The 25,724-nt window shown below is 41.6% G+C and overlaps 1 protein-coding gene across 4 annotated transcripts in view; it reads right to left on the reverse strand.

Moving 5' to 3' along the window:
- LOC124711518 (ATP-binding cassette sub-family C member 5-like) overlaps nucleotides 1–25,724 on the reverse strand; it is a 538,718-nt gene that overhangs the window by 88,400 nt on the left and 424,594 nt on the right. For all 4 annotated transcript variants that reach the window (XM_047241664.1, XM_047241655.1, XM_047241649.1 and 1 more), the window contains one exon: nucleotides 2,922–3,084. In XM_047241664.1, coding sequence (XP_047097620.1) covers nucleotides 2,922–3,084 — 163 coding nt within the window. The remainder of the gene's footprint in view (nucleotides 1–2,921; nucleotides 3,085–25,724) is intronic.

The raw sequence follows: 25,724 nt of genomic DNA on the forward strand, positions 1-25,724 counted from the left end.
AGTTGTGTTTGTGTGAGTGTGTGTGTGTTGTCTATTTCTGACGAAGGCTTTGTTGGACGAAAGCTCATTTTCTGACAGTCTTTTTTGTTGTGCCTGTATGTGACTCAGTATCTCCACTACATGGTGAGTAGCAACTATGATTTTCATAATATTGTTTCTAGTATCATTATTATGTGGAATGAAATAAACATATAACATTAATGGCTGGGGTTGTTCAGCCACCTAGTCCAAGGCTTTTTATTTGATACCACTTTGACTACTTATGCATCAATGACGATAAGGACAACACAACACCCAGTCCCCGAACAGATAAAATCCCTGACTGGCCAGGAATTGAACCTGGGTCCCCTGCATGTCAGTCCTGCTGCACTGGCCACCCAGCTACAGAGGTAGACATCATTGTTATGTAATGAGCTGTGACTGATTGTTGGTCACAAAATTTCACATACAGAAAGGCTGTTATCATAGCCACTTAATTTATGCATTTCAAAAGCTCTAAAATATTAGCATATGAATTTCAGTTCAAGTTTTTAACATGCACGTCCAACACCTTTTGTAATCCCAGTTTATTGTTTAAATTTTTCCATGTGCGTAACTGATAAGACAGAGGTCAGGTTTTACACTGGATGTACTTCGATACATCAAAGTTAATTTCAGTCTGTTTGTGGAGAACAAATTAATATCTTTCAAGAAAAATGTCTTCATTCATTCATTCACACACTGTGTTCCATAACTCCCATTAATAAAATTGTACATTATACACTAACTGGGAGAAGAAGCCACTACAAGCTACGTCTATAAAGTATACTAACACACACACACACACACACACACACACACACACACACACACACACACACACACACAGAGAGAGAGAGAGAGAGAGAGATAGATAGATAGAGAGAGAGAGAGAGACATATGGTTGGCTGATCAGTTGCTTAAAAAATTATAAATCACACACTTTACAAGACATTAAAACATGCAGCCCAAAAGCTTAAACCAGAGTCCAGACACAAAAGAAACTAATATTTCTCTTGTCTCATCTTGAGGACAAGTTCCCATTTACATTTGCTTCTGCCCTCTTGTCTCAGTTAAAATGTGTACAGTGATTTGTGTTCTCTACACATCCCAGACTGAGGCTTCCTTCTACAAAAGTATGAAGCCATGATTTACTGAACAATGCCCATCCTCCCACCATTCCATGGCTTCTTACTGATGACAGCCCATAGGGGAGTGGCACATTGCGTTCTTTGCTGGCCTCCTTGGTTGCTTGCTCATTTCCCGAAATTCCAGTAAAATGAGACATGTTTCCCCGGCTACTGAAAAATCAGTTATTTGGTGGATTGCAGATCTTTCTGTGGTTGCATGTTGAGGGATTTGGGGAATGATGGTGAGGCAAGGTTCAAGCTTAAGAAATTATGGAAAGTTGACAGGGGGTGATTGGGGGGGGGGGGGGGGGGGCACTTGGATGGATCACTGTTGGATGGAGGAATAGACTGAGTCAGGCAGTGTTCAACATTGGTCTTTGGTTGAGTCTGATTGGTACGGTCGGTGGCGAAAAAGTGTTTCCACTGTAGGGACCGGGAGAAGGAGAGGTCTTTAACAAGTTCTGCATGACTGAATTTGAGAGTGGGGCAAAAAGTGAGGCCTTTGGAAAGGACTAATACTTCTGCAAGGCTTAGGAGTTTGGCAGAAAGGTTAAACACCGTGTTTTGGGTCTGCAAAATTTCTGAATTCTGTGTGGTGGTGAGAGTGAGTGTTTGAGGCTGGGGTAAATGTAGTCGGTCTGTGAGACAGGGTTTGTCAGCTATGAGTGTATGTGGTGGAGGCTGTTGTAGAGATAGTGGATAGTGGTAGTCCAAGGTGGGAACAGGTAGTGAACAGGTTGGAGAGTTTTTTGAGTTGGCATAGTGCATGCTGCTCTAGCTCCTCAAGTGTAAGAGTTTCAGTGTGTGATGTGGGATCCGGTAATTTGGGATTGCACAGAAGGAGAATTTTGTGGATGGAGGGAAGATATTGCAAGGGGGTTTGGGACTGGTTGATATGGTTTTGCAGGACCATGCTGGTGAGGGTTAAGGATTGATGGAATTTGAACAGATGGAGGTCATTGTGGAGGGAAGGGTGGCAGCCGGAGATGGGTAATTTGATGGTAAGGCCATCTGGGGGGATTCCATGTGCCAATCAAGGATGCAGGAACAGTATGTGGAATTGGGTTCCAGCTAGAACCCAGAAAATAAGACATGAATTATTCTTTACTTAATTTAGCAATCTAGCATGGCACAATATTCTGAAGGGATAACAGGCATGGTATTGGAAATAACTTTAAAACTAATTAAAATGAAATCTATTTGACAATTTTTTTGCACCATAGTACAATATTTCACAGATGATTGTACAGTTTGTACATTTTTCTCCTACAACATTAAATCTTTAATTAAAATTATTTGTTTTAATCTTCAGATAATTGGGGTTAATGTCAACTATATAAGTGGAAGCATGCAACCACATATGTAGTGGATTTGTATATTTCACTTGTTTACCTTGTACATCAGCGACAATTTCCAAATTTTAGCAAATCATTTTGGATTTTGTTCAACTGAAGAACCAACAAACTGAACTAGTCTATGTTTGCAATAATTACTAAAAATAATAAAATAAAAGTAGTTGTAACTACATCCACAAATAACATGGTTATTTGGATAGTACACCTAAAAAGCACAGCATATATTTCTGAAGAAGCTTTGGCTCCTGGATTTAGCAAACGATTATCTGTTCCAGGAACACAAGATAATACAACTAGTGTCAGAATATCTGTAGCTGTTCAGCAACCTTTTCCTTTTTTATGTATAAAATTTAAGAAGCATTTTACATTTATTTTTCTTTTGGCTATTGCAGCTACAAACAGTATATTATTAACATACCTATTTTTTCAGCAGATTCAATGATAAAATTAATACCCTTTAAGACATTTGGCAAACCTTCTCTGTAACAGAGGCTGACATTTTTGAACTCAATTCTGCCCTTTGTAGGCCATTCTGGCAACACATTGATTTTTGCTGTTTTGAAATCCTCTGGCATTAATTTCTGTCAAAAAAAAGCAGAAACAGAAATACAATTTTGTACAGACAGTGGTAAGAAATATTGTGAATTTATTACACATCATTCCTTATCTCTAGTAGTATCCACTCATGTTATTGGCAAAAGAAGCAATCTTGGTATGAGTTTCATGCAATTTATGGTATATCGCATTAATAGTAAATTGTGTTCAACATTTCAAAATGGAATGACTACCACCAAGTTTTCAGTGTGAATGTATGGCTGCAATCAGTCTGTGTCACAAAAACCAATATCTCATTGCTAAGAACATGAGCCTGAGTATTTGTTTCACAACTTAGATTACTTGAATTTCCACTCAAAAATGGAGCTTCCAAAGACAAAAATGTGAACTAAAGCTTCAAGAAGTTCTGTATCACACTGTTATACCACACCATTCTTAATGTTCATGCATTTCTTTTCTCTTTACCACTTTCTATCCCTTACCAACACAAAACAATAAGTATTTTCTCAGCATCTTAACCTATTATCATCTCTCACTCTTTTTGAATTTATTGATATTTATTATGTTCTCGTCATCTCCCCCGTCAACCCCTGCTGTCTCATCCCCACTCCTACCACACACATTCTTAGATATGACTTCCTTTAATTTTTATTTTTTATTTGCATGATGTTACTTATTTCCAGTTACGCTAACATCTATGACCTCTGCTGTTCATAAGCACTTCGTAAGCTCAATTTTGGCTCTTATTTCATTGTAGCTTACAACTCTTTTTCCATTCCAAGTGTCTCTTCTGGCCTATGTTTTAGAAACACTACCAATGCCATTACATATTATGTCCCTTATTAATTTTTGTGCCTTTCTCCTGTATAGAGAATTGCCAAAAAGTTGAGCAACTTAGGGATCCAATATCTATTACATCAACTGTGTATCTACCTGTCATTATGTGAGTGATATAAGATATTCTCTTTTGTCTCAAATGGTATTTAACTTTTACTGCTTTTAGTCTGTAAAATCTGTTTTGAATGAAGTACTGACACATTCTTTCATTTCAACAACAAGATGCTCCTGGAAATAACAAACAAAACTAGGAAATATTGCAATTGAAAAATATATTTTCTTACCTATTCCAGTAACTTAAATAATTATCTGACATTATATAATGTAGATGTCAGTTAATAGTATGATCACTGCTTATGGGCCATCATTGCCATAATGCGTAATCTACTGGCAGATGTTAGTACACTCACGTAAATATTAAGCTGTCAATAGTACATCAATAATAGGTTAAAAACAGGAGTGAAAAATCAATGGCTTTCTTGAGTATCATTGGAACTTAACCATCCTGCAGCTCCTATACATTATATATTTCTACAACTGCACTTGAACACCGTTTCATATCATTCACATATTATCATATAATCAACTTTTTATTATGATCTAAACATCGCATAAACCAGAACGGCAATCACTAGTCAAATGTGCTAGTGTATTTTCTCTTCCCAGGTTCACACTAATGATATATTTGATATGTTACTCTAGTGCCTTGTCTGCAAATATTAATTAACAATTTTTTCATTAAATAAACATAGTAAATTAAAAAATTAGTACAAATAATTCATGACAAAGTTATCCTTATCATTTAACAGTGGAGAATGTTTTGTTTTGGCACTCAGTAATAATAATATACACGGTGTATCTGAAATGAATGTAGAAAATGAGAGGGCTGGTTGAGTGGTTCATAGTAAGCATATTTCACATAGCAACCAATGCCCACTTCCCTTATCGTACAGTGCTAGGCGTCGCTGAACAGCGTCACGTGCCACCAAGAGGTAGGCACACAACATACCTTTCGAACCATCATGGTAGCAGTCTGCAGGGCAATTCAATGTATTTGTGGCAAAAAGATAAATGAGAAGTTGGGGTGAAGTTTATCTTTATTTGAAAACAGTTACAAAAAGTGCTCAAAATTACACCCTTCTGCTTGAATGCATGCCATGCAGTGGCACTGGAGTGACTGTCACACTCTTTCGAACACTCCTGGCAAAGTGGAAACTCTATTGGGGCTGCCACAACGTGCACTATCAGCTCTTCATCAGTCTCAGTGGGTATTTTATAATGACAAATTTCAAATGGTCCCAAAAGAAAAAAAATGAATGGACGCCAAGTCAGGGGAACGTGCAGGCCATGCCAGCAGCCCACCTCTTCCTATCCAGTTCTCACCAAAGGTTTCATCCAAACGCATTCACACAGGTTGTGTGAAGTGCGCAGCTGCACCATTGTGTTGGCACAACATTCACTGTCGAACATTGAGTGGAACATGTTCCAACAGCTCTGGCAGGGTTTATTGTAAAAAGATGGAAGTATCTGTTTGTGTTCAGTTACTGGGGAAACATGTTATTGACCAATCAGATTATTGCCTACCAAGCCGGACCAAATGTTGACAGCAAAGCAATCTAGGTGACCACAAACAAAGGTCGCATGTGGATTTTCTCGTGCCCATGTGTGCTGCTGTTGAACATGCTCTCTCATGTAAAGAATAACTTGTGCATAAAAAGTACACAGTTTAGGAAGTCCTGTTCAATGACAACTTTGCGAAAACCACTGGCAGAAAATCATCTGGGTTAAGGTCATGAGTCTTCTGAAGGCAGTAGGGGCGGAAATCATTTTCTTGCTATACATGCCAAATTGTGGAATGGCTTACACCCATTTCCCATGCAACACACCATGAATTTGTTCAGGGTGTGTTTTCCAGTGGTGCTAATACCTCCTATTCAAGCCATGGTGTACGCACTGTGCAATGATGATTGCATCCATTAGGTCTTCGTACATGTGACACAAAATGAATGCACCATGTTTCAAAGTAGATCTTAAATGCACGGTGCCATTACGAGAACACTCCAGTGGAAAATGCACCTCAAGTAAATCTGTCCCTCATAGGGAACTGTGGATGGCAGCAAATGTGTGTGAACCTGGCATTTGATGATTTGGAAACCACCGAACATATAGACATTGGGCAGTGTGAGCATTTCCATCCCCTGGCCTGTAAGCACAATGCATGTCTGCCATTTCCTCCCGAGAAAAGCACTCCATTCCCTGTCCACACCACACAGTAGCAAACAGAAGAGTGTCCTCATGTCACGACAAACTGATGCAGGGGAAACCAGACTCCACAGTGTGTAAAGGTGCTGCCCTCTATGCAACACCTATCAAACAGCTATTTGCACAGCCAAAAGAACTGCGTTCACATCCAAGTAAGAAGCAGAAAACCTGCAATGTTGCCCCACCTGGAATATCTGCAACTATGTCGACTACAAGTTATAAAACTTCCACCTGATGTCTCTTTTACCTTGATGTCACAAATACATTGAAATCGTTGCCCTACAGAGCTGCTACCATGATGGCTCAGATGGTATATTATGTGCCTACACTCTTGGCAGCGCAGACACTGTTCAACAACATATAGTGCCTATGCAAAGGGATGCTGATACGGGATGCTATGTGAAATATGCTTGTTATGACCCACTCTACCAGTCCTCTCATTTCCTACATTCATATCAGATACATCCTGAATATGGTTTTTATTTAGAGTAAATAGATGGTCTGCTTAGACAGAGGTAGTCTGTTTCTGTCTCACAGGGCACAGCCTTATCAAAGGCACCTTCAGTGCCGGGCAGGGGGGTTTGCATGCTCCAGCGAATTTGAGGGCTATGCCACCATAGCTACCGGCAGGGCACTGAAGCTAAGCCAGACAGGCCTCAACAGATGAGCCATACCAATTTAGGAACAGGAAGGCCGATCCCCTTAGGGGAATAAACACAAAGAGAAAATAAAATTCTGGTTCTACAGGTTGGGAGATGAGCATGGATTTTCACCTCATGAAATGGAATTGTGGCTGATGCCATACATCAGTCTATGAAGGATGTAGATTACAGGATGATGAACTGGTAAGGGAAATGTTGACAAGAAGGAAAAGAAAAAGGTGGGTTGATGATATGGAAGAGCACTTCAAAGCACTGGGAATCAGGAACTGGAAGAAGTAACAGTAGACAGAAGCAAGTGGAGGCAGATGACAAAGGAGGCCAAGGTTCTACAAGGACTGCAGCATTGACCAGTAAGTAAGTAAGTAAGTAAGAGGGCCTGTTCATCTGTAGTCAAATATGCTCATTTTATAGCTGATTTCAAGCATCAACAGATGATGAAGTGAATGCATTTGTACCACATCTCCAGTTTTTGTTACAGTTGTTATAAGCAATTTCATGTACAAAAGCCAATAACTTAGTCAATAATATGGCACAAACACGATGATAATTTTATAGGAATCACCTCTTTATTGTGATTTGAAAGCAATCTCTAGATTTTCTGTAGTTATTTTGGAAGTGATTTTACTGTTATGGTGAGTATATACATATTTTAGTTGTAGACACAGTCAGAATCTCACCACGATGCTGAATGTCCAAACCCATGCAATATCTTGCCTTCAGCCCTCTCCCCCATGGGGAAATCCAAGCAAAATTTACTTACTGGCTGACCAAATATTTAATTCTTACCTACCCTGTTGCTCACTTGCTGCTGCCCCTCCAACTTGTAGCTCTTGCTTACTTGTCTGGCCCGGCAACTACGCTGCAATTTACCAGTCATACAATGCTCAGCTAAAATCTGCTGTACATTGACCAATTTGGGTGTCGGGCATAACTCTTGCAGAGTCACATCAAATTTTAAGTTAACTGTGAAAAATGCTCATTCATATTTTTTTTAAAGACACATACAACAAAGCACACTATCATTGCAAAAAGTAAAGCTTTCCTCAACCTAAAGGTCAGTCTACAAGGGGCATTATCCGAGATGCGGAGGAGGTTCTGCCTGTGGCTATCGAGGGTGCAGGGTTCAGTAGTCTGGAAGCTGTTAGTCAGCTCAGCAGCAATGATGCCTGTTGCTTGGGTTCTGAGGAAACACTCTGTTCCTACAGGTGGCTGGTGGAAGTGGTGAAGACTGCTGGTCTCACATACAGGGTGCAAGCAGAGATCACTATTTGAAGCACCATCCCAGAGTCGATGAGGGTCCTTTGTTTTGGAGCTGGATAGAGGGTTTCAACAAGGGGCTCTGTTGATTATGTGATGATCATAGCTGCAGATTTCTGGACCTGCACATGTTGTTGTTGTGGTCTTCAGTCCTGAGACTGGTTTGATGCAACTCTCCATGCTACTCTATCCTGTGCAAGCTTCTTCATCTACCAGTACCTACTGCAACCTACATCCTTCTGAATCTGCTTAGTGTATTCATCTCTTGGTCTCCCTCTACGATTTTTACCCTCCACGCTGCCCTCCAGTACTAAATTGGTGATCCCTTGATGCCTCAGGACATGTCCTACCAACCGATCCCTTCTTCTAGTCAAGTTGTGCCACTAATTTCTCTTCTTTCCAATTCTATTCAATACCTCCTCATTAGTTATATGATCTACCCACCTTATCTTCAGCATTCTTCCGTAGCACCACATTTTGAAAGCATCTATTCTCTTCTTGTCCAAACTAGTTATCATCCATGTTTCACTTCCATACATAGCTACACTCCATACAAATACTTTCAGAAATGACTTGCTGACACTTAAAGCTATACTCGATGTTAACAAATTTCTCTTCTTCAGAAATGCTTTCCTTGCCATTGCCAGTCTACATTTTATATCCTCTCTACCTCGACCATCATCAGTTATTTTGCTCCCCAAATAGCAAACCTCCTTCACTACTTTAAGTGCCTCATTTCCTAATCTAATTCCCTCAGCATCACCTGACTTAATTAGACTACATTCCATTATCCTTGTTTTGCTTTTGTTGATGTTCATCTTATATCCTCCTTTCAAGACACTGTCCATTCCGTTCAGCTGCTCTTCTTAGTCCTTTGCTGTCTCTGACAGAATTACAATGTCATCGGTGAACCTCAAAGTTTTTATTTCTTCTCCATGGATTTTAATACCTACTCTGAATTTTTCTTTTGTTTCCTTCACTGCTTGCTCAATATACAGATTGAATAACATCTGGGAGAGGCTACAACCCTGTCTTACTCCCTTCCCAACCACTGCTTCCCTTTCATGTCCCTCGACTCTTATAACTGCCATCTGGTTTCTGTACAAATTGTAAATAGCCTTTCGCTCCCTGTATTTTACCCCTGCCACCTTCAGAATTTGAAAGAGAGTATTCCAGTCAACATTGTCAAATGCTTTCTCTAAGTCTACAAATGCTAGAAACGTAGGTTTGCCTTTCCTTAATCTAGCTTCTAAGATAAGTCGTATGGTCAGTATTGCCTCATGAGTTCCAATATTTCTACGGAATCCAAACTGATCTTCCCTGAGGTCGGCTTCTACCAGGTTTTCCATTCGTCTGTAAAGAATTCGCATTAGTATTTTGCATCCGTGACTTATTAAACTGATTGTTCGGTAATTTTAACATCTGCTTTCTTTGGGATTGGAATTATTATATTCTTCTTGAAGTCTGAGGGAATTTCGCCTGTTTCATACATCTTGCTCACCAGATGGTATAATTTTGTCAGGACTGGCTCTGCACAAAGGATGCAGAATTGTAGAACTCTCCTTGATAGGTCAGGGGTGTGCTACACAAAGGAAGCAGCTACTCGGGTAGTGGAGTGGAGATGGAGGTTTTTAGGCAAGGTGGTAGTTTGAGGTACTGTGATGAACATTCATCAGCTGATATGCAGAGAGAAAAATCAGATCATGTACAAACTGTCAACAATCTGACTGTCAAAATTTTAACTTGAAAATTTTAAAGTATTTGTAACATGTAATGAATTTACTGCCCTTATGGAAATTTCTCAGGCTCAAACTATTCATGGGGCTGAGAGCTGCTGAAACTGGAAGTAGAAAGCTCTGAAAGGTTTAGTGATTCATGACAAATATCAAACAATGGAAAATCCAGAATGGAATGTGATTCATGAAACATATATCAGAAACACAGATTAAATGCTATAGGAGGTGGAGTGTTCTTCACAGCTGATGAAAATATTGAGGTCAAATTTGAGCATGACATTGAAGTTATCTAGATGCATATAACAGGTCTAAGTGGAAACAAGTTAATTGTTGGTTGTTTTTAGTGGCCACCCAATTCTGCTGTGACAGTTTTACAGTCATTCAGAGGAAGTCTATGGTCAATAGCATGGAGATACCCAGATCATGCACTGTTAGTTGGAGGTGACTTTAATCTGGCAAGTATAGACTGGGACATCTATGGATTAACTGCATGCGGTATGGACAGACAGTCTTGTGAAGTAGTTCCGAAAAAGTTTTCCGAAAACTGCCTTGAACAAATAATTAGACAACTCACACGCAATGGAAATATTTTAGACCTTTTGTCTGCCAACAGGCCTGACATTATCAACAGTGTCAGCATAAAGACAGGAATTAGTGACCAAGATGCCATCATATCAATGATGGTTACTAAAGTTAACAAATCCGTCAAGAAGACCAGGAGAGTGCTTATGCTAGAAAAAGTAGATAAGAAGTTGTCAGAATCCCACTTAGACAATGAATGGGCACAATTTAACTCCAGCATGACAGAATGACGGACATAGAGGGATTGTGGATAAAGTTCAAACTGATTGTAAATCACACTATGGAGACATATGTGTCAAGTAAGAGGATTAGGGATGAGAAGGACGCTCCATGGTTTAATAATCAAATATGGAAAATGCTGCGGAAACAGGACTGCTGCACTCTCGGCTGAAAAAAGAGTGTGCAAATGTTGCCACGCAAAAATAATTGGAAATACGTGCATCCATAAGATCAATGCATGAAGTACACAACAACTTCCAGCATCATACCTTAGTGAAAGATCTTGCCATGCACATGAAAAAATTCTGGTCATATGTATAGTCACTAAGTGGGCCGAAGGATTCTACCCAGTCACTCATAAATCAGTTTAGAGTGGCAATAGAAGACAGTAAAAGGAAAGCTGTGTTTAAGAAATCATTCACACAGGAGGATCACACAAACATACCACCATCTGACTGTCATACAGACTCCCATGTGGAGGACACTGAAATTGGCACCCACGATGTAGAAAAGCAAATGAAAGAGTTGAAAATGCATAAGTCACAAAGCCAAGATGTAATCTCAATTCTGTGGTATCTTATTGTGAATCACTCGCATAGTGAAAAATCCCAAGCAACTGGATAAAATGCAAGTGACTTCTCTACGTAAGAAAGGTAAAGAAATTGACTCCCATAGCAACTGATGAATATTCTGAACATCAGTTTACTGCAGAATTCTTGAACACGTTATGAGTTTGAATATAATACATTTCCTTGATACAGAAGAGCTTCTGATCACAAATCAGCATGGATTTAGAAAGTGTCACTTGTGCGAAACTCAGCTTGCCCTTTTGTCATGCAGATTCCCTGGACTTTGTCCTCAAAGATAAGCATTCATCAGAGATGAGGGTACGATCAGGACTGCTTCAGGGAAGTGTGATAGGATTCCTTTTATTCTCTATGCACATAAATGACCTGACCGACAGGGTGAGCTGCAATTCATGGCTGTTTGCTGATGTGCTGGAGCATAAGGAAGATGTTGTTGTTGAGCGACTGTAGAAATATACAAGATGACTTACACAAAATTTCTTGTTGGTGTGATGAATAGCAGCTTTCTCCAAATGTAGAAAATTATAAGTTATGCGGATGAGTATGAAAAACAATGTAGAAAATTATAAGTTATGTGGATGAGTATGAAAAACAATCATGTAATGTTCGAATACAGCATTAATAGGGTCATTTTGACACAGTCACTCTGATTAAATACACACATCAAAAAAAGTTTTGCATTACCCCGGTTCCCAGAACTCCTGAAGATAGATGTTGACTGTGGATATTGTATCACAGACACAGTCCCTTTGACTGTTCAGAGATGTCACTAAACGCATCCAAAGATTTAAACAACCATGTATGAGCAGTACCTATTAGACGGAAGGGATATGACAGCCGATCAGTTCCAGTCATTTCACCAGGAAGGAGGTACATGGCTCATGTTGTCTGTAGTTCAACCATGCCTAGACAGTCAATATTGATCGCGTCCACATTGTTACTTTGTGCCAGGAAGGGCTTTCAACAAGGGAAGTGTACAGGTGTCCCGGAGTGAACCAAAGCGATGCTGTTCGGACATGGAGGAGATACAGGGAGACAGGAACTGTCGATGGTCGATGACATGCCTCACTCAGGACGCCCAAGGGCTACTATTGCAGTGGATGACCGCTACCTACGGATTATGGCTCGGAGGAACCCTGACAGCAATGCCACCATGTTGAATAATGCTTTTTGTGCAGCCACACAACATCATGTTATGACTCAAACTGTGTGCAATAGGTTGCATGAAGTGCATCTTCACTCCTGACATCCATGGTGAGGTCCATCTCTGCAATGACGACACCATGCAGCACAGTACAGATGGGCCCAACAACATGCTACATGGGCTGCTCAGGATTGGCATCATGTTCTCTTCACCGGTGAGTGTCGCATACGCCTTCAACCAGACAATCATCAGAGACGTGTTTGGAGGCAACCCAGTCAGGCTGAACACCCTAGACATACCGTCCAGCAAGTGCAGCAAGGTGGAGGTTCCCTGCTGTTTTGGGGCGGCATTATGTGGGTCTGATGTACACCGCTGGTGGTCATGGAAGGCGCCGTAACAGCTGTACAATATGTGAATGCCATCCTCCGACCGATAGTGCAACCATATCCGAAGCATGTTGGCAAGGCATTCGTCTTCATGGACAACAATTTGCGCCCCCATTGTTCACATCTTATGAATGACTTCCTTCAGGATAATGACATGGCTCGACTAGTGACCAGCATGTTCTCCAAACATGAACCCTATCAAACATGCCTGGGGTAGATTGAAAAGGTTTGTTTATGGATGACGTGGCGCACCAACCACTCTGAGGGGTCTATGCCGAATCGCTGTTGAGGAGTGGGACAATCTGCACCAATAGTGCACTTGTGGATAGTATGCTGCGATGAATACAGGCATGCATCAATGCAAGAGGATGTGCTACTGGGTACTAGAGGTACTGGTGCGTACAGCAATCTGGGCCACCACCTCTGAAGGTCTCCCTGTATGGTGGTACAATATGCAATGTATGGTTTTCATCGGCAATAAAAAGAGCAAAAATGATGTTTATGTTGATCTCTATTCCAATTTTCTGTGCATGTTCCATAACTCTCAGAATCAAGGTGATACAAAGCTTTTTTTGATGTGTGTATCTAGGCATAACATTGAGAAGTGATATGAAATAGAATGAGCACGTCAGGTTGGCAGTATGGAAGGCAAATGTTTGACTTCATTTTAATGTGGCAATTTTGGGAAACAGTAGTCTTAGCTCATCCATAAAGGAGGCAGCATATAGAAAAACTAGTGAAACAAATTCTTGAATACAGTTTGAGTGTTTGGGACCCACAACACGTTGAATTAATGGAAGACACTGAAGCAATTCAGAGGAGTGCTGCTAGATTTGTTACTGGTAGGTTCAATCAGCTCAAACAAGAATCCCTCTAGGGAAAATGAAGCTCTTTTCACAAGGTCTGTTGTGTAAATTTAGAGAACCATCATTTGAGGCCAACTGCAGAATGAGTCTACTGTCACCAGTGTATGAACACAGCTCTTTTTTTCACACACACACACACACACACACACACACACACACACACACAGCAAGAGAGGGAGAGGGGAGAAAGAGAAAGAAAGAGGAAGAGAGAGAGAGAGAGAGAGAGAGAGAGAGAGAGAGAGAGAGAGAGAGAGCTAAAGTGTTGCAGCACTTCATCACATCTGGATCTATGCCAGAAGACGATGAAAGATTATCCTTACGGTACTCATTTATTGTTTGCAGTGACTTACCATACGAAAGCGCTGGCAGGTCGATAGAAACACAAACAGACACATACATACACACAAAATTCTAGCTTTCGCAACCAATGGTTGCTTCGTCAGGAAAGAGGGAAGGAGAGGGAAAGACGAAAGGATGTGAGTTTTAAGGGAGAGGGTAAGGAGTCATTACAATCCCGGGACTGGATCAGACTCTGAATGTGGTTCTCCAGCAGGGATACGACTTCCTCAAATCCTGCCCTGAAATGAGATCCATCCTTCATGAAATCCTCCCCACTCCACCAAGAGTGTCTTTCCGCCATCCACCTAACCTTTGTAACCTGTTAGTTCATCCCTATGAAATCCCCAAACCACCTTCCTTACCCTCTGGCTCCTACCCTTGTAACCGCCCCCGGTGTAAAACCTGTCCAATGCACTCTCCCACCACCACCTACTCCAGTCCTGTAACCCGGAAGGTGTACACGATCAAAGGCAGAGCCACGTGTGAAAGCAACCATGTGATTTACCAACTGACCTGCCTACACTGTGAAGCTTTCTATGTGGGAATGACCAGCAACAAACTGTCCATTCGCATGAATGGACACAGGCAGACAGTGTTTGTTGGTAATGAGGATCACCCTGTGGCTAAACATGCCTTGGTGCACGGCCAGCACATCTTGGCACAGTGTTAATCCGTCCGGGTTATCTGGATACTTCCCACTAACACAAACCTGTCAGAACTCCGGAGTTGGGAACTTGCCCTTCAGTATATCCTCTCTTCTCGTTATCTGCCAGGCCTCAACCTCCGCTAATTTCAAGTTGCCACCGCTCATACCTCACCTGTCTTTCAACAACATCTTTGCCTCTTTACTTCCGCCTCGACTGACATCTCTGCCCAAACTCTTTGCCTTTACAAATGTCTGCTTGTGTCTGTGTATGTGCAGATGGATATGTGTGTGTGTGCTCCCGGGATTGGAATGACTCCTTATCCTCTCCCTTAAAACCCACATCCTTTCGTCTTTCCCTCTCCTTCCCTCTTTCCTGACGAAGCAACCATTGGTTGCAAAAGCTAGAATTTTGTGTGTATGTATGTGTCTGTTTGTGTTTCTATCGACCTGCCAGCGCTTTCGTATGGTAAGTCACATCATCTCTGTTTTTAAATATATTTTTCTCGCGTGGAATGTTTCCCTATTATATTCATATCATTAATTTGAACCTAACAATCACGTTTATTATTGTCACTCTTGCATTTCGAAATCTTTTCTGTCGTCTTATTTTCTCTTTCTGTGTTTTGCCAGTAGTTTCACTTTGTATTCACCTTCTCCTTTTTAGCGTAATTTACTATACAATTTTATCCTGCCGATATATACTCAATAATACGTAATAATACGTAACCTACTACAAAAAAAAAAAAAAAAAAAATTCCGCTTTCAACACTACCGCCGCTATAAAATCCACTGTTTCTAGTTCACAAACAGTTCCTTTCACCTATTAAACAACCATTTTGGCTAGGTCTAATAACTTTCACTTTATTTCCATTTCCGTTTTTCCCATATCACTGATAATTTTTAGCCGCTTCCCACAGGTTTTAACGTCATTATTTCTTCGTCTGACAATTGTTAGCCTCATTTTCATAATCTGCCACCACAAAACCACTCCTTTTAATATATTACACGCAGTTTTTTCGAAATTTTCCCGAATTTCTCCGTCCTCTAACGTGTTTTGGCAGCAACACAACCACCTAACCTTTGTGCACATCGTTGTCTACCAACCCAAGTCCAACATAGCCCAGCTGTAACCAACACCTTTTCGCCTTTTTTCACACCAGATCTCCAGTTACTTTCCAGTCCACCTTTATCCCTCCCCATATATTTTTATTTTCATTTTCATTTCAGCCTCATGTTACACTTTCCACCTTCTAATACCATGTCACCCTCACAACACCCCCACAACGACCCCATTAAATTTTATTTACATTCCCTCCGCAAACATGCCTTCGCCCTAGCCAGATTATGCTCCCATATTCTATTTTCTCAGGCTTGTCTGACATTCGGCATTACCCCCAAAGGCCTCACACTTAAAGTTCCCATCTCTGGCTGCAACCCTTCTTTCCATCAGTCCCTGTACCAGTTCCAAACTGAACAATCCATTGCCCTCACCCACCTAATCCTTCACCTACACATCAACTCAGCCAATGAACACTCCCGTCAACTCCTATCCTTAATAAAAGTCCTTAGTCTTTCCTCTCCCACATCCACACCGGCTGTTCAGAGCATCCTCCCACAGGCCAACCGTAAATTAGAACAGCATGCCACCCTCCACCTCAAAAAACTATCCAATCTCCTGGTTTCCCACCTCCGAAAGGCAACTCACTCACCCTTCACAAGCTTTCCAGCAAACCTCAACCTCCTCTCATTGCACACAAACCCAGTCTCTCCCATCTACTCAATCTCAAACTTCCAGCTCCACTCCCTCCAAAACCTCAAAATTCCAATCAACACAATCTGGAACCACAACACCCTAATTCAGTAGTTAACCTTTCCTCCAAACCTCTCTCCCAATCCGAAACCTCTGTCCTATCCAAAGGCCTCACCTTCAGCCCCACTCCCAGATTCAACCAAACAGCCCTAGTCAAAGATTTACTGTCCTACACTCATACTCTCTGCTGGAAATATCACTTTGCCATGAAGAAAAATGATCCTAATCCTACTCCTAATGATCCAACTCCCCAAGACACCATCCAAATTGAACCCTGCCTGGAACAGTTCCGTCCTCCATCGCAGCGGGACCCACCTCCTCTTCCTCAAAATCACCCTCTCCAAACCTTCCAGGAATTCCTGACTTCCAGCCTTGCATCTCAATCCTTCTTAAAAAACCTTAATCCTACTCCCAACATCACAACTGCTGAAGCCCAGGCTATCCGTGATCTGAAGGCTGACCGATCCATCGTCATTCTTCCGGCGGACAAGGGTTCCACGACCGTGGTACTTGATCACCGGGAGTATGTGGCTGAGGGACTGCGTCAGCTTTCAGACAACACCACATACAAAGTTTGCCAAAGTAACCCCATTCCCGATGTCCAGGCGGAGCTTCAGGGAATCCTCAGAACCTTAGGCCCCCTGCAAAACTTTTCACCTGACTCCATCAACCTCCTGACCCCACCGACACCCCGCACCTCTACCTTCTACCTTCTTCCTAAAATCCACAAACCCAATCATCCCGGCCGCCCCATTGTAGCTGGTTACCAAGCCCCCACAGAATATATCTCTGCCTACGTAGATCAACACCTTCAAGCCATTACATGCAGTCTCCCATCCTTCATCAAAGACACCAACCACTTTCTCGAATGCCTGGAATCCTTACCCAATGTGTTACCCCCGGAAACCATCCTTGTAACCATTGATGCCACTTCATTATACACAAATATTCCGCACGTCCAGGGCCTCGCTGCGATGGAGCATTTCCTTTCACGCCGATCACCTGCCACCCTACCTAAAACCTCTTTCCTCATCACCTTAGCCAGCTTCATCCTGACCCATACCTTCTTCACTTTTGAGCCACTTTCCTTGACGTTGACCTCCACCTGTCCAATGGCCAGCATCACACGTCCGTCCACATCAAACCCACCAACAAGCAACAGTACCTCCATTATGACAGCTGCCACGCATTCCACATCAAACGGTCCCTTCCCTACAGCCTAGGTCTTCGTGGCAAACGAATCTGCTCCAGTCCGGAATCCCTGAACCATTAAACCAACAACCTGACAACAGCTTTCGCATCCCGCAACTACCCTTCTGACCTGGTACAGAAGCAAATAACCAGTGCCACTTTCTCATCCCCTCAAACCCAGAATCCCCCACAGAAGAACCACAAAAGTGCCCCACTTGTGACAGGATACTTTCCGGGACTGGACCAGACTCTGAATGTGGCTCTCCAGCAGGGATATGACTTCCTCAAATACTGCCCTGAAATGAGATCCATCCTTCATGAAATCCTCCTCACTCCACCAAGAGTGTCTTTCCGCCATCCACCTAACCTTTGTAACCTGTTAGTTCATCCCTATGAAATCCCCAAACCACCTTCCCTACCCTCTGGCTCCTACCCTTGTAACCGCCCCCGGTGTAAAACCTGTCCCATGCACCCTTCCACCACCACCTACTCCAGTCCTGTAACCCGGAAGGTGTACACGATCAAAGGCAGAGCCACGTGTGAAAGCACCCACGTGATTTACCAACTGACCTGCCTACACTGTGATGCATTCTATGTGGGAATGACCAGCAACAAACTGTCCATTCGCATGAATGGACACAGGCAGACAGTGTTTGTTGGTAATGAGGATCACCCTGTGGCTAAACATGGCTTGGTGCACGGCCAGCACATCTTGGCACAGTGTTACACCATCTGGGTTATCTGGATACTTCCCACCAACACCAACCTATCCGAACGCCGGAGATGGGAACTTGCTCTTCAATATATCCTCTCTTCCCGTTACCCACCAGGCATCAATCTCCGCTAATTTCAAGTTGCCGCCACTCACACCTCACCTGTCATTCAACATCATCTTTGCCTCTGCACTTCCGCCTCGACTGGCATCTCTGCCCAAACTCTTTGTCTTTAAATATGTCTGCTTGTGTCTGTATGTGTGGATGGATATGTGTGTGTGTGTGCGTGAGTGTATACCTGTCCTTTTCTCACCATAAGGTAAGTCTTTCCGCTCCCGGGATTGGAATGACTCCTTACCCTCACCCTTAAAACCCACTTCCTTCCGTGTTTCTCTCTCCTTCCCTCTTTCCTGATGAGGCAACAGTTTGTTGCGAAAGCTTGAATTTTGTGTGTATGTTTGTGTTTGTTTGTGTGTCTATCGACCTGCCAGCGCTTTCGTTCGGTAAGTTACCTCATCTTTGTTTTTATATATAAATTTTCCCTCGTGAAATGTTTCCCTCTATTTTTTTATATATTATTTTGCCATATATTATTTTGCCATTGATTTTGTAAAAGACAATTATCAATTTTATTAAAACATAACCAATGACAGATTGATCACATTTAAATTTTAATTTATGTATTCTATATAAGGAAGTCATTTATACAGTGATTCATTATCTGTTTCTGAGATTCTATAAGTAATCTATAATAGTACTTTATACTATTTGTTACTGTTATTTGACATGGAGATTCACAATCGATTACTGCTGGTATAATACCTAGCTTTACAAGTGTGTATATATGACATGCTGCTCAAATACAAATATGATACATGTGACATGCTGCTCAAATAGAAATACGATACAGAACAACTTTTATAACATTTTAGTAAATTTAATTACACTTTAATAACATTACCACTTTTCCTATTCAGACCACCACAGGACAACTGCTGTTACTTTGGTGCGAAATTTAAAGCTGTTAACAAGAATTATCAAATTTCTTACATATACACAAGAACCTTTCATCAAAGTTCAATTTTTGTACAAAAATTCCTTGTCGACACTGTAAACTGTTGAGAAATTATTATCACAAGTATTACAATATAAGTATCATAAATTACACTTGAGTGGCTACCCATTGGTTTCCTCACCATTGGTTTTCTCATCTGTACATTTCTATACTCAGGGTGCACACTCTGATGCAGAGAGCAAGAATCGTTTTGAAAACAACTTCTGGGCAGTGGCTATGCCATTTATTTGCAAAAGCTGACAGGAATGCTGTTCCATTTAAGTATGCTGGACGACTTTATGAAGTTTGGAAATTAAGGGAGAAGACCTGACAGAACTGAAGCCATGAGGGCAGGTTGTGAATCACACCTGAAAAGCTTGGTCATTAAGAGCATTCACCAAGGCAACATTATGGGTTTGAATCCCAATCTGGAATACATTTGTAATCTGTCAGAAATTTTCAGTGTCAAAATCTATTATTGTGACCTGTTACTATTATTAGTGTTAAACTTGTAATAGAAATATTGATTCATTAGCAGCATAAAAAATTATGTGTATTTTATGGTCATGGTCAAACATTAAGGCCTTATACTCCAATGGAACTGCAATGAAAATGAATTATTTCAGCACCGCAAATTCAAGTTCTTCACTGGCCAGTGAAAGAGGACTTTCTCTGGTTACTTTCTAATCACAGGCACTTTGGAAACAAAGAGAGCATGTCACAACACAATAAAGTACGACTGAGCATGGGACGAGGGTGCTGTACAAATCCATGATGCCAGTTTTTCAGAATTTCATCATTTTCTTTAGAAATTATACTAATCTGGCAGGCAGTCCCAGTTTAATTCATAGTTTACTATGTGAAGTGAGTGACCAAACAAGTACTGTTCAGTTCACTCTGGAATAGGGCAATACCTACTCTTTGCTATGGCCACAATTTCTCAGACCAGTAACGTCCCATAACTCACTGCGGAGTGTATCTTGGGATAATATATTTGATATTCTGGGTTTTGGCTTTTCTCTTCCTGGACACCAATAAAAACAGCTTCTTTGAGTACTTCCACAACCCCTATGTTGACAAATAATTTCACTCCTCATGGAGTTCATCTATTCCTCTGCCAGAAGTTTAGAAAGACTAGCTTCTGCCTATGATCTAATTACCTACCCCCTAACGTTCCTAAACAGATCCTTTGAATTAGGACCTATGGAAATTTGGTACAGCTGTGTGATTCATTCACTGTTTTTTGTTCTGATTTGGCCATGAAATGCTGTCATTTAATTTGAGGCATGAGACTTGAAATATGTGTATGGGGCTGTGAGGGAGACATGCCAAGCTGCCACCTTGCAGCCAAAAACTTAAGTCATGAGAGGTGCACACCTGGAGCTAATTTAGTGTATTCTACTGCTGAACTGCTGGCATGTGCCACAGCTGGTCCAAGTAACTCTATTGCTACACTATGCATGCACAGGGGCTGGCCTTGCAGTCAGCAACAGCAGAGTTTGATATAAGTTGCAGACACCACCACCATCTCAATGCCATTGCGAGCCACAAGTGTCAACCATCACAGGGATGGCAGGTGTCTGAGACATAACAAGAAAAGTTCACTGCTATGAGAAATGAAAAGACTTTCCTTTTCTTTTGCAGTTGTTTTGTATAATTATACTCCACCAATAACCAGGGCACAAACAGCATGGAGCAACAACCAGGAAGTTCCAGTGTAATGCCCTTTGACAGAGGCTCAATCATCTACATGTATCTAGAATGAGATTTTCACTCTGCAGCGGAGTGTGCACTGATATGAAACTTCCTGGTAGATTAAAACTGTGTGCCCAAGTTCGAGTCTCAGTCCGGCACACGGTTTTAATCCGCCAGGAAGTTTCATCAAAATGTACATCTATACTCTACAAACCACTGAGAGGTGTACGACAGAGGGTATGTCCCATTTTACCAGGTACTGGGGTTTCTCCTTGTTCCATTCACATGTGGAGCATGGGAAGAATTATTGTTTAAATTCCTCCACAAGTGTAGCAATTATTCTAATCTTATCTTCATGATCCCTTTGTGAGTGACACATTGGGGATTGTAGTATATCCCTAGCATAATCATTTAAACCTGGTTCTTGAAACTTTGTTAATAGACTTTTTTGGGTTAGTTTACGTCTGTCTTCAAGAGTCCGCTGTTTCAGTTCCTTCAGTAACTCTGTGACAGTCTCCCGTGGATTAAACAAACTTGTAACCATAGATGCTGACCTTCTCTGTATACATTCAGTATCAACTGTTAGTCCTATCTTGTATGGGTCCCGCACACTTGAGCAATATTCTAAGATGGGTGACACAAGTGATTAGTAAGCAATCTCTTTTGTAGACTGATTGCACTTCCCCTAGGATTCTACCAATAAACTGAAGTCTACCACCAGCTTTACCCATGACTGAATCTATGTGATCATTCTATGTCATATCCCTACAAAGTGTCACATCCAGGTATTTGTATGAGTTGGCTGATTCCAACAGTGACTCACTGATATTATTATCATAGGACATTATGTTCTTACAGTTTGTGAAGAGTAAAATTTTACGTTTATGAACATTTAGAGAAAGGTGCCAATCTCTGCACCAAGTTGAAATCTTATCAATATCTGACTGAATATTTATGCAGCTTCTCTCAGATGGTACTTTGTTATAGATAGCTGTTTAATCTGCAAAAAGCCTGATTTTACAATTAATACTGTCTACAAGATCATTAACATAAAACATGAAGAGCAGGGGTCCCAACACGTTTCCCTGGGGCATACCTGAAGTTAGTTCTACATCTGATGATGACTCTCCACCAAGAGAACATGCTCTGTCCTCCCTGCCAAAAAGTCCTCAATCCAGTCACAAATTTCACTTGATGCCCCATATGATAATACTTTTGATGATAAGCATAGGTGTGGTACTGAGGCAAATGCTTTTTGGAAATCAAGAAACACTGCATCTACCTGGTTGTCTTGATCCAAAGCTTTCAATAGGTTGTGAGAAAAGTGTGAGTGTGGTTTCACATGACTGATGTTTTTGAAAACCATGCTAGTTGGCATTGAGGAGATCATTCTCTTCAAGATATGTCATTATGTCTGAGCTCAGAATGTGTTCTAAGATTCTACAACTAATCAGTGTCAAGGATATTGGATGGTAGTTTGTGGATCACTTCTTGCAGACAGGTGTGACTTGCACCTTTTTTGCAAGGACTGGGCACAGTCTGCAGTTCAAGGGACCTAGGATAGATTATATTGGGAAGATGGGCTAACTCCGCAAATTCAGTATAGAATCTGACAGGTATTCCATCATGGCCTGGAGCTTTGTTCAGTTTCAATGATTTCAGCTGTTTCTCATTTCTACTGACACTAATATTTATTTCATTCATCTTTTCAATGGTATGAGGCAACTCTCCTGGGTTTTCTTTGTAAAGGAACATTTGAAAACAGAGTTAAGCATTTCAGCTTTTGCTCTGCTACCCTCAATTTCAGTTCCTATCTCTTTCGCTAGGGACTGGACACTAACTTTGGTGTCACTAACAGCCTTTACATATGACCAGAATTTCTTTGGGTTCTGTGAAAGATTGCTTGACAATATTCTGCTGCGGTAGCCATTGAAGGCATGACAAATTGCTCTCCTGACAACCAAACGTGTTTCATTCAGCATTTCTCTTTCTATAGCCATATGCTTTATTTTAAACCTATTATGCAGTAATCTGTGTTTCTTTAGAAGTTTCTTTACTGTCACAGTATACCACGGAGGTTCCCTCCCATTATGAGTTGTTCTACTGGATACATATCTGTCCTATGTGTGGTCAAATATTCTTTTAAATGTGAGCCAGAGTTTCTCTACATGCTCCTGACCTGTGCTATAAGTTTCACGTTCCTTATTGAGATACGACATTACTGATTTTTTGTCTAGTTTATTGAACATGTTCATATTTCTGCTTATTTCAGTTGTTCTTTGTACTGTGGTAATCATTGTTGCCACACTCGCATCATGGGCACTACTACCAGTTTTGATGAGGACAGACTTAAAGAGACTGTCAAATCTATTTGTTGCCATTAGATCCAATATATTTCCATCATGAGTGGGGTTCTGAACCATCAGTTCTAGGTAGTTTTCAGAGAAAGCACTTAGTAATGTTTCACATGATGTCTTGTCATTCCTACCACTAACAAAGCTGCAGCTTCAACATGATACCACAGTTCATCGAGAGTAGTGACTGGCGTATTGTGATGAGCCAGTTGCTTGGCCACCATTGACCAGACGTTTTCAATTCATGAGGGATCTGGAGAATGTGCTGGCCAGGGCAGCAATCGAACATTTTCTGTATCCAGAAAGGCCCGTACGGGACCTGCAACATGCGGTCGTGCATTATCCTGCTGAAATGTAGGGTTTCGCAGGGATCAAAGGAAGGATAGACCCACGGGTCGTAACACATCTGAAATATAACATACACTGTTCAAAGTGCCGTCAATGCGAACAAGAGGTGACCGAGACTTGTAACCAATGGCACCCCATACCATCACGCCGAGTGATACGCCAGTATGGCGATGACAAATACACCCTTCCAATGTGTGTTCACCGCGATGTCGCCAAACATGGATGTGACCATCATGATGCTGTAAACGGAACCTGGATTAATCCAAAAAAAAATGACGTTTTGCCATTTGTGCACCCAGGTTCGTCATTGAGTACACCATTGCAGGTGCTCTTGTCTGTGATACAGCGTCAAGGGTAACCACAGCCACGGTCTCCGAGCTGATAGTCCATGCTGCTGCAAACGTCATAGAACTGTTCGTGCAGATGGTTGTTGTCTTGCATACGTCCCCATATGTTGACTCAGGGATCGAGACACAGGTGCACGATCCATTACAGCCGTGCGGATAAGATGCCTGTCATCTCGACTGCTAGTGATACGAGGCTGTTGGGATCCAGCACGGCGTTCCTTATTACCCTCCTGAACCCACCGATTCCATATTCTGCTAACAGTCGTTGGATCTTGGCCAATGTGAGCAGCAATGTCGCGAAACGATAAACCGCAATCGTGATAGGCTACAATCTGACCTTTATCAAAGTCGGAAACATGATGGTACACATTTCTCCTCCTTACACGAGGTATCACAACAATGTTTCACCAGGCGATGCTGGTCAACTGCTGTTTGTGTATGAGTAATCGGTTGGAAACTTTCCTGATGTCAGTATGTTGTAGGTCTCGCCACTGGCGCCAACCTTGTGTGAATGCTCTGAAAAACTAATCATTTGCATATCACAGCATCTTCTTCCTGTCGGTTAAATTTCATGTCTATACCACGTCATCTTCATGGTGTAGCAATTTTAATGGCCAGTAGTGTATATGATTGGGAAACTTACATACAAGCAGAGGTTTTCTCTAAAGTTATCGTTTACATCAGGAGATGAGTCTTGCTCAAACAATATCACATGCAGCTTCACCTTCTGTCTTGGTGGATCTGAGTTTCTTGTCTAGTGTGACAAACACACCACCTCCATTTCACATTTGCCTACCCCTTCAATATATACTCGAATTTTCCCCAAAAATCTCACTGCTACCAATTTCAGGTTTCAACCAGCTTTCTGTACCTAGTATTATTAGAGCTTCATTGCTTTTCATGAGTGCTTCAAACTATGGGCTTTTTTGTGAATGCTTCAGCAGTTTACCATTAGGAATTTAATACTCTCATCTGTGGGTGGCATTTCTTTCAATCTTACACTGATACTTGTAGATTTCCTACAGCTATCATTATCTGGGTTGGTTGGAGAGTTGCCTAATCTAAAAAACCTTTGTGTGCAACTCACACACAGCCAGCTACCTGAGTAGCAACCTCTGATGTGTAGCGTGTACCTGACCTATTTATGTGGACCCTACAGTTCTTGACCCAATGGTGCGAGCCCAGGAAGTTGCAGCCTAACTTGTCACAGAACTTTTGAAGTCTCTGATTCCGTCCTTCCCCTCAACTCAGAAACAAGTGCCACAATCAGTCGGGGACAATGCTGCAAAATATGAGCTTCATTGAAACTCCACATGCAAGGCTGATCTTCTCAACCTTCTCTGACAGTCACTGGAATGATCCAAGAATGACTTCGGAGTCCATACGACAAGCATCATTTGTTCCAATGTGCACCACAATCTGCAGTTGGTTGCACCCTGTTTCCTCAATGGCTGCTGTTGTGAGTTGAAAATTAAGTCTTGCAGAAGTGCCTGGAGCACCTTTGCAGAAGGCTGAGAGAAAATGTTATGCATTTATTAATGTGCCTGTGCTGCAGTGTCACAAGTATTTGGTGTTAACAGGTTTTTGACCTTATGTTACGTTTTCCCTCTTGGGAAAGTTTGGGAAAAATG

This window comes from Schistocerca piceifrons, chromosome 1, assembly GCF_021461385.2.
Source record: "Schistocerca piceifrons isolate TAMUIC-IGC-003096 chromosome 1, iqSchPice1.1, whole genome shotgun sequence".
NCBI lineage: Eukaryota > Metazoa > Arthropoda > Insecta > Orthoptera > Acrididae > Schistocerca > Schistocerca piceifrons.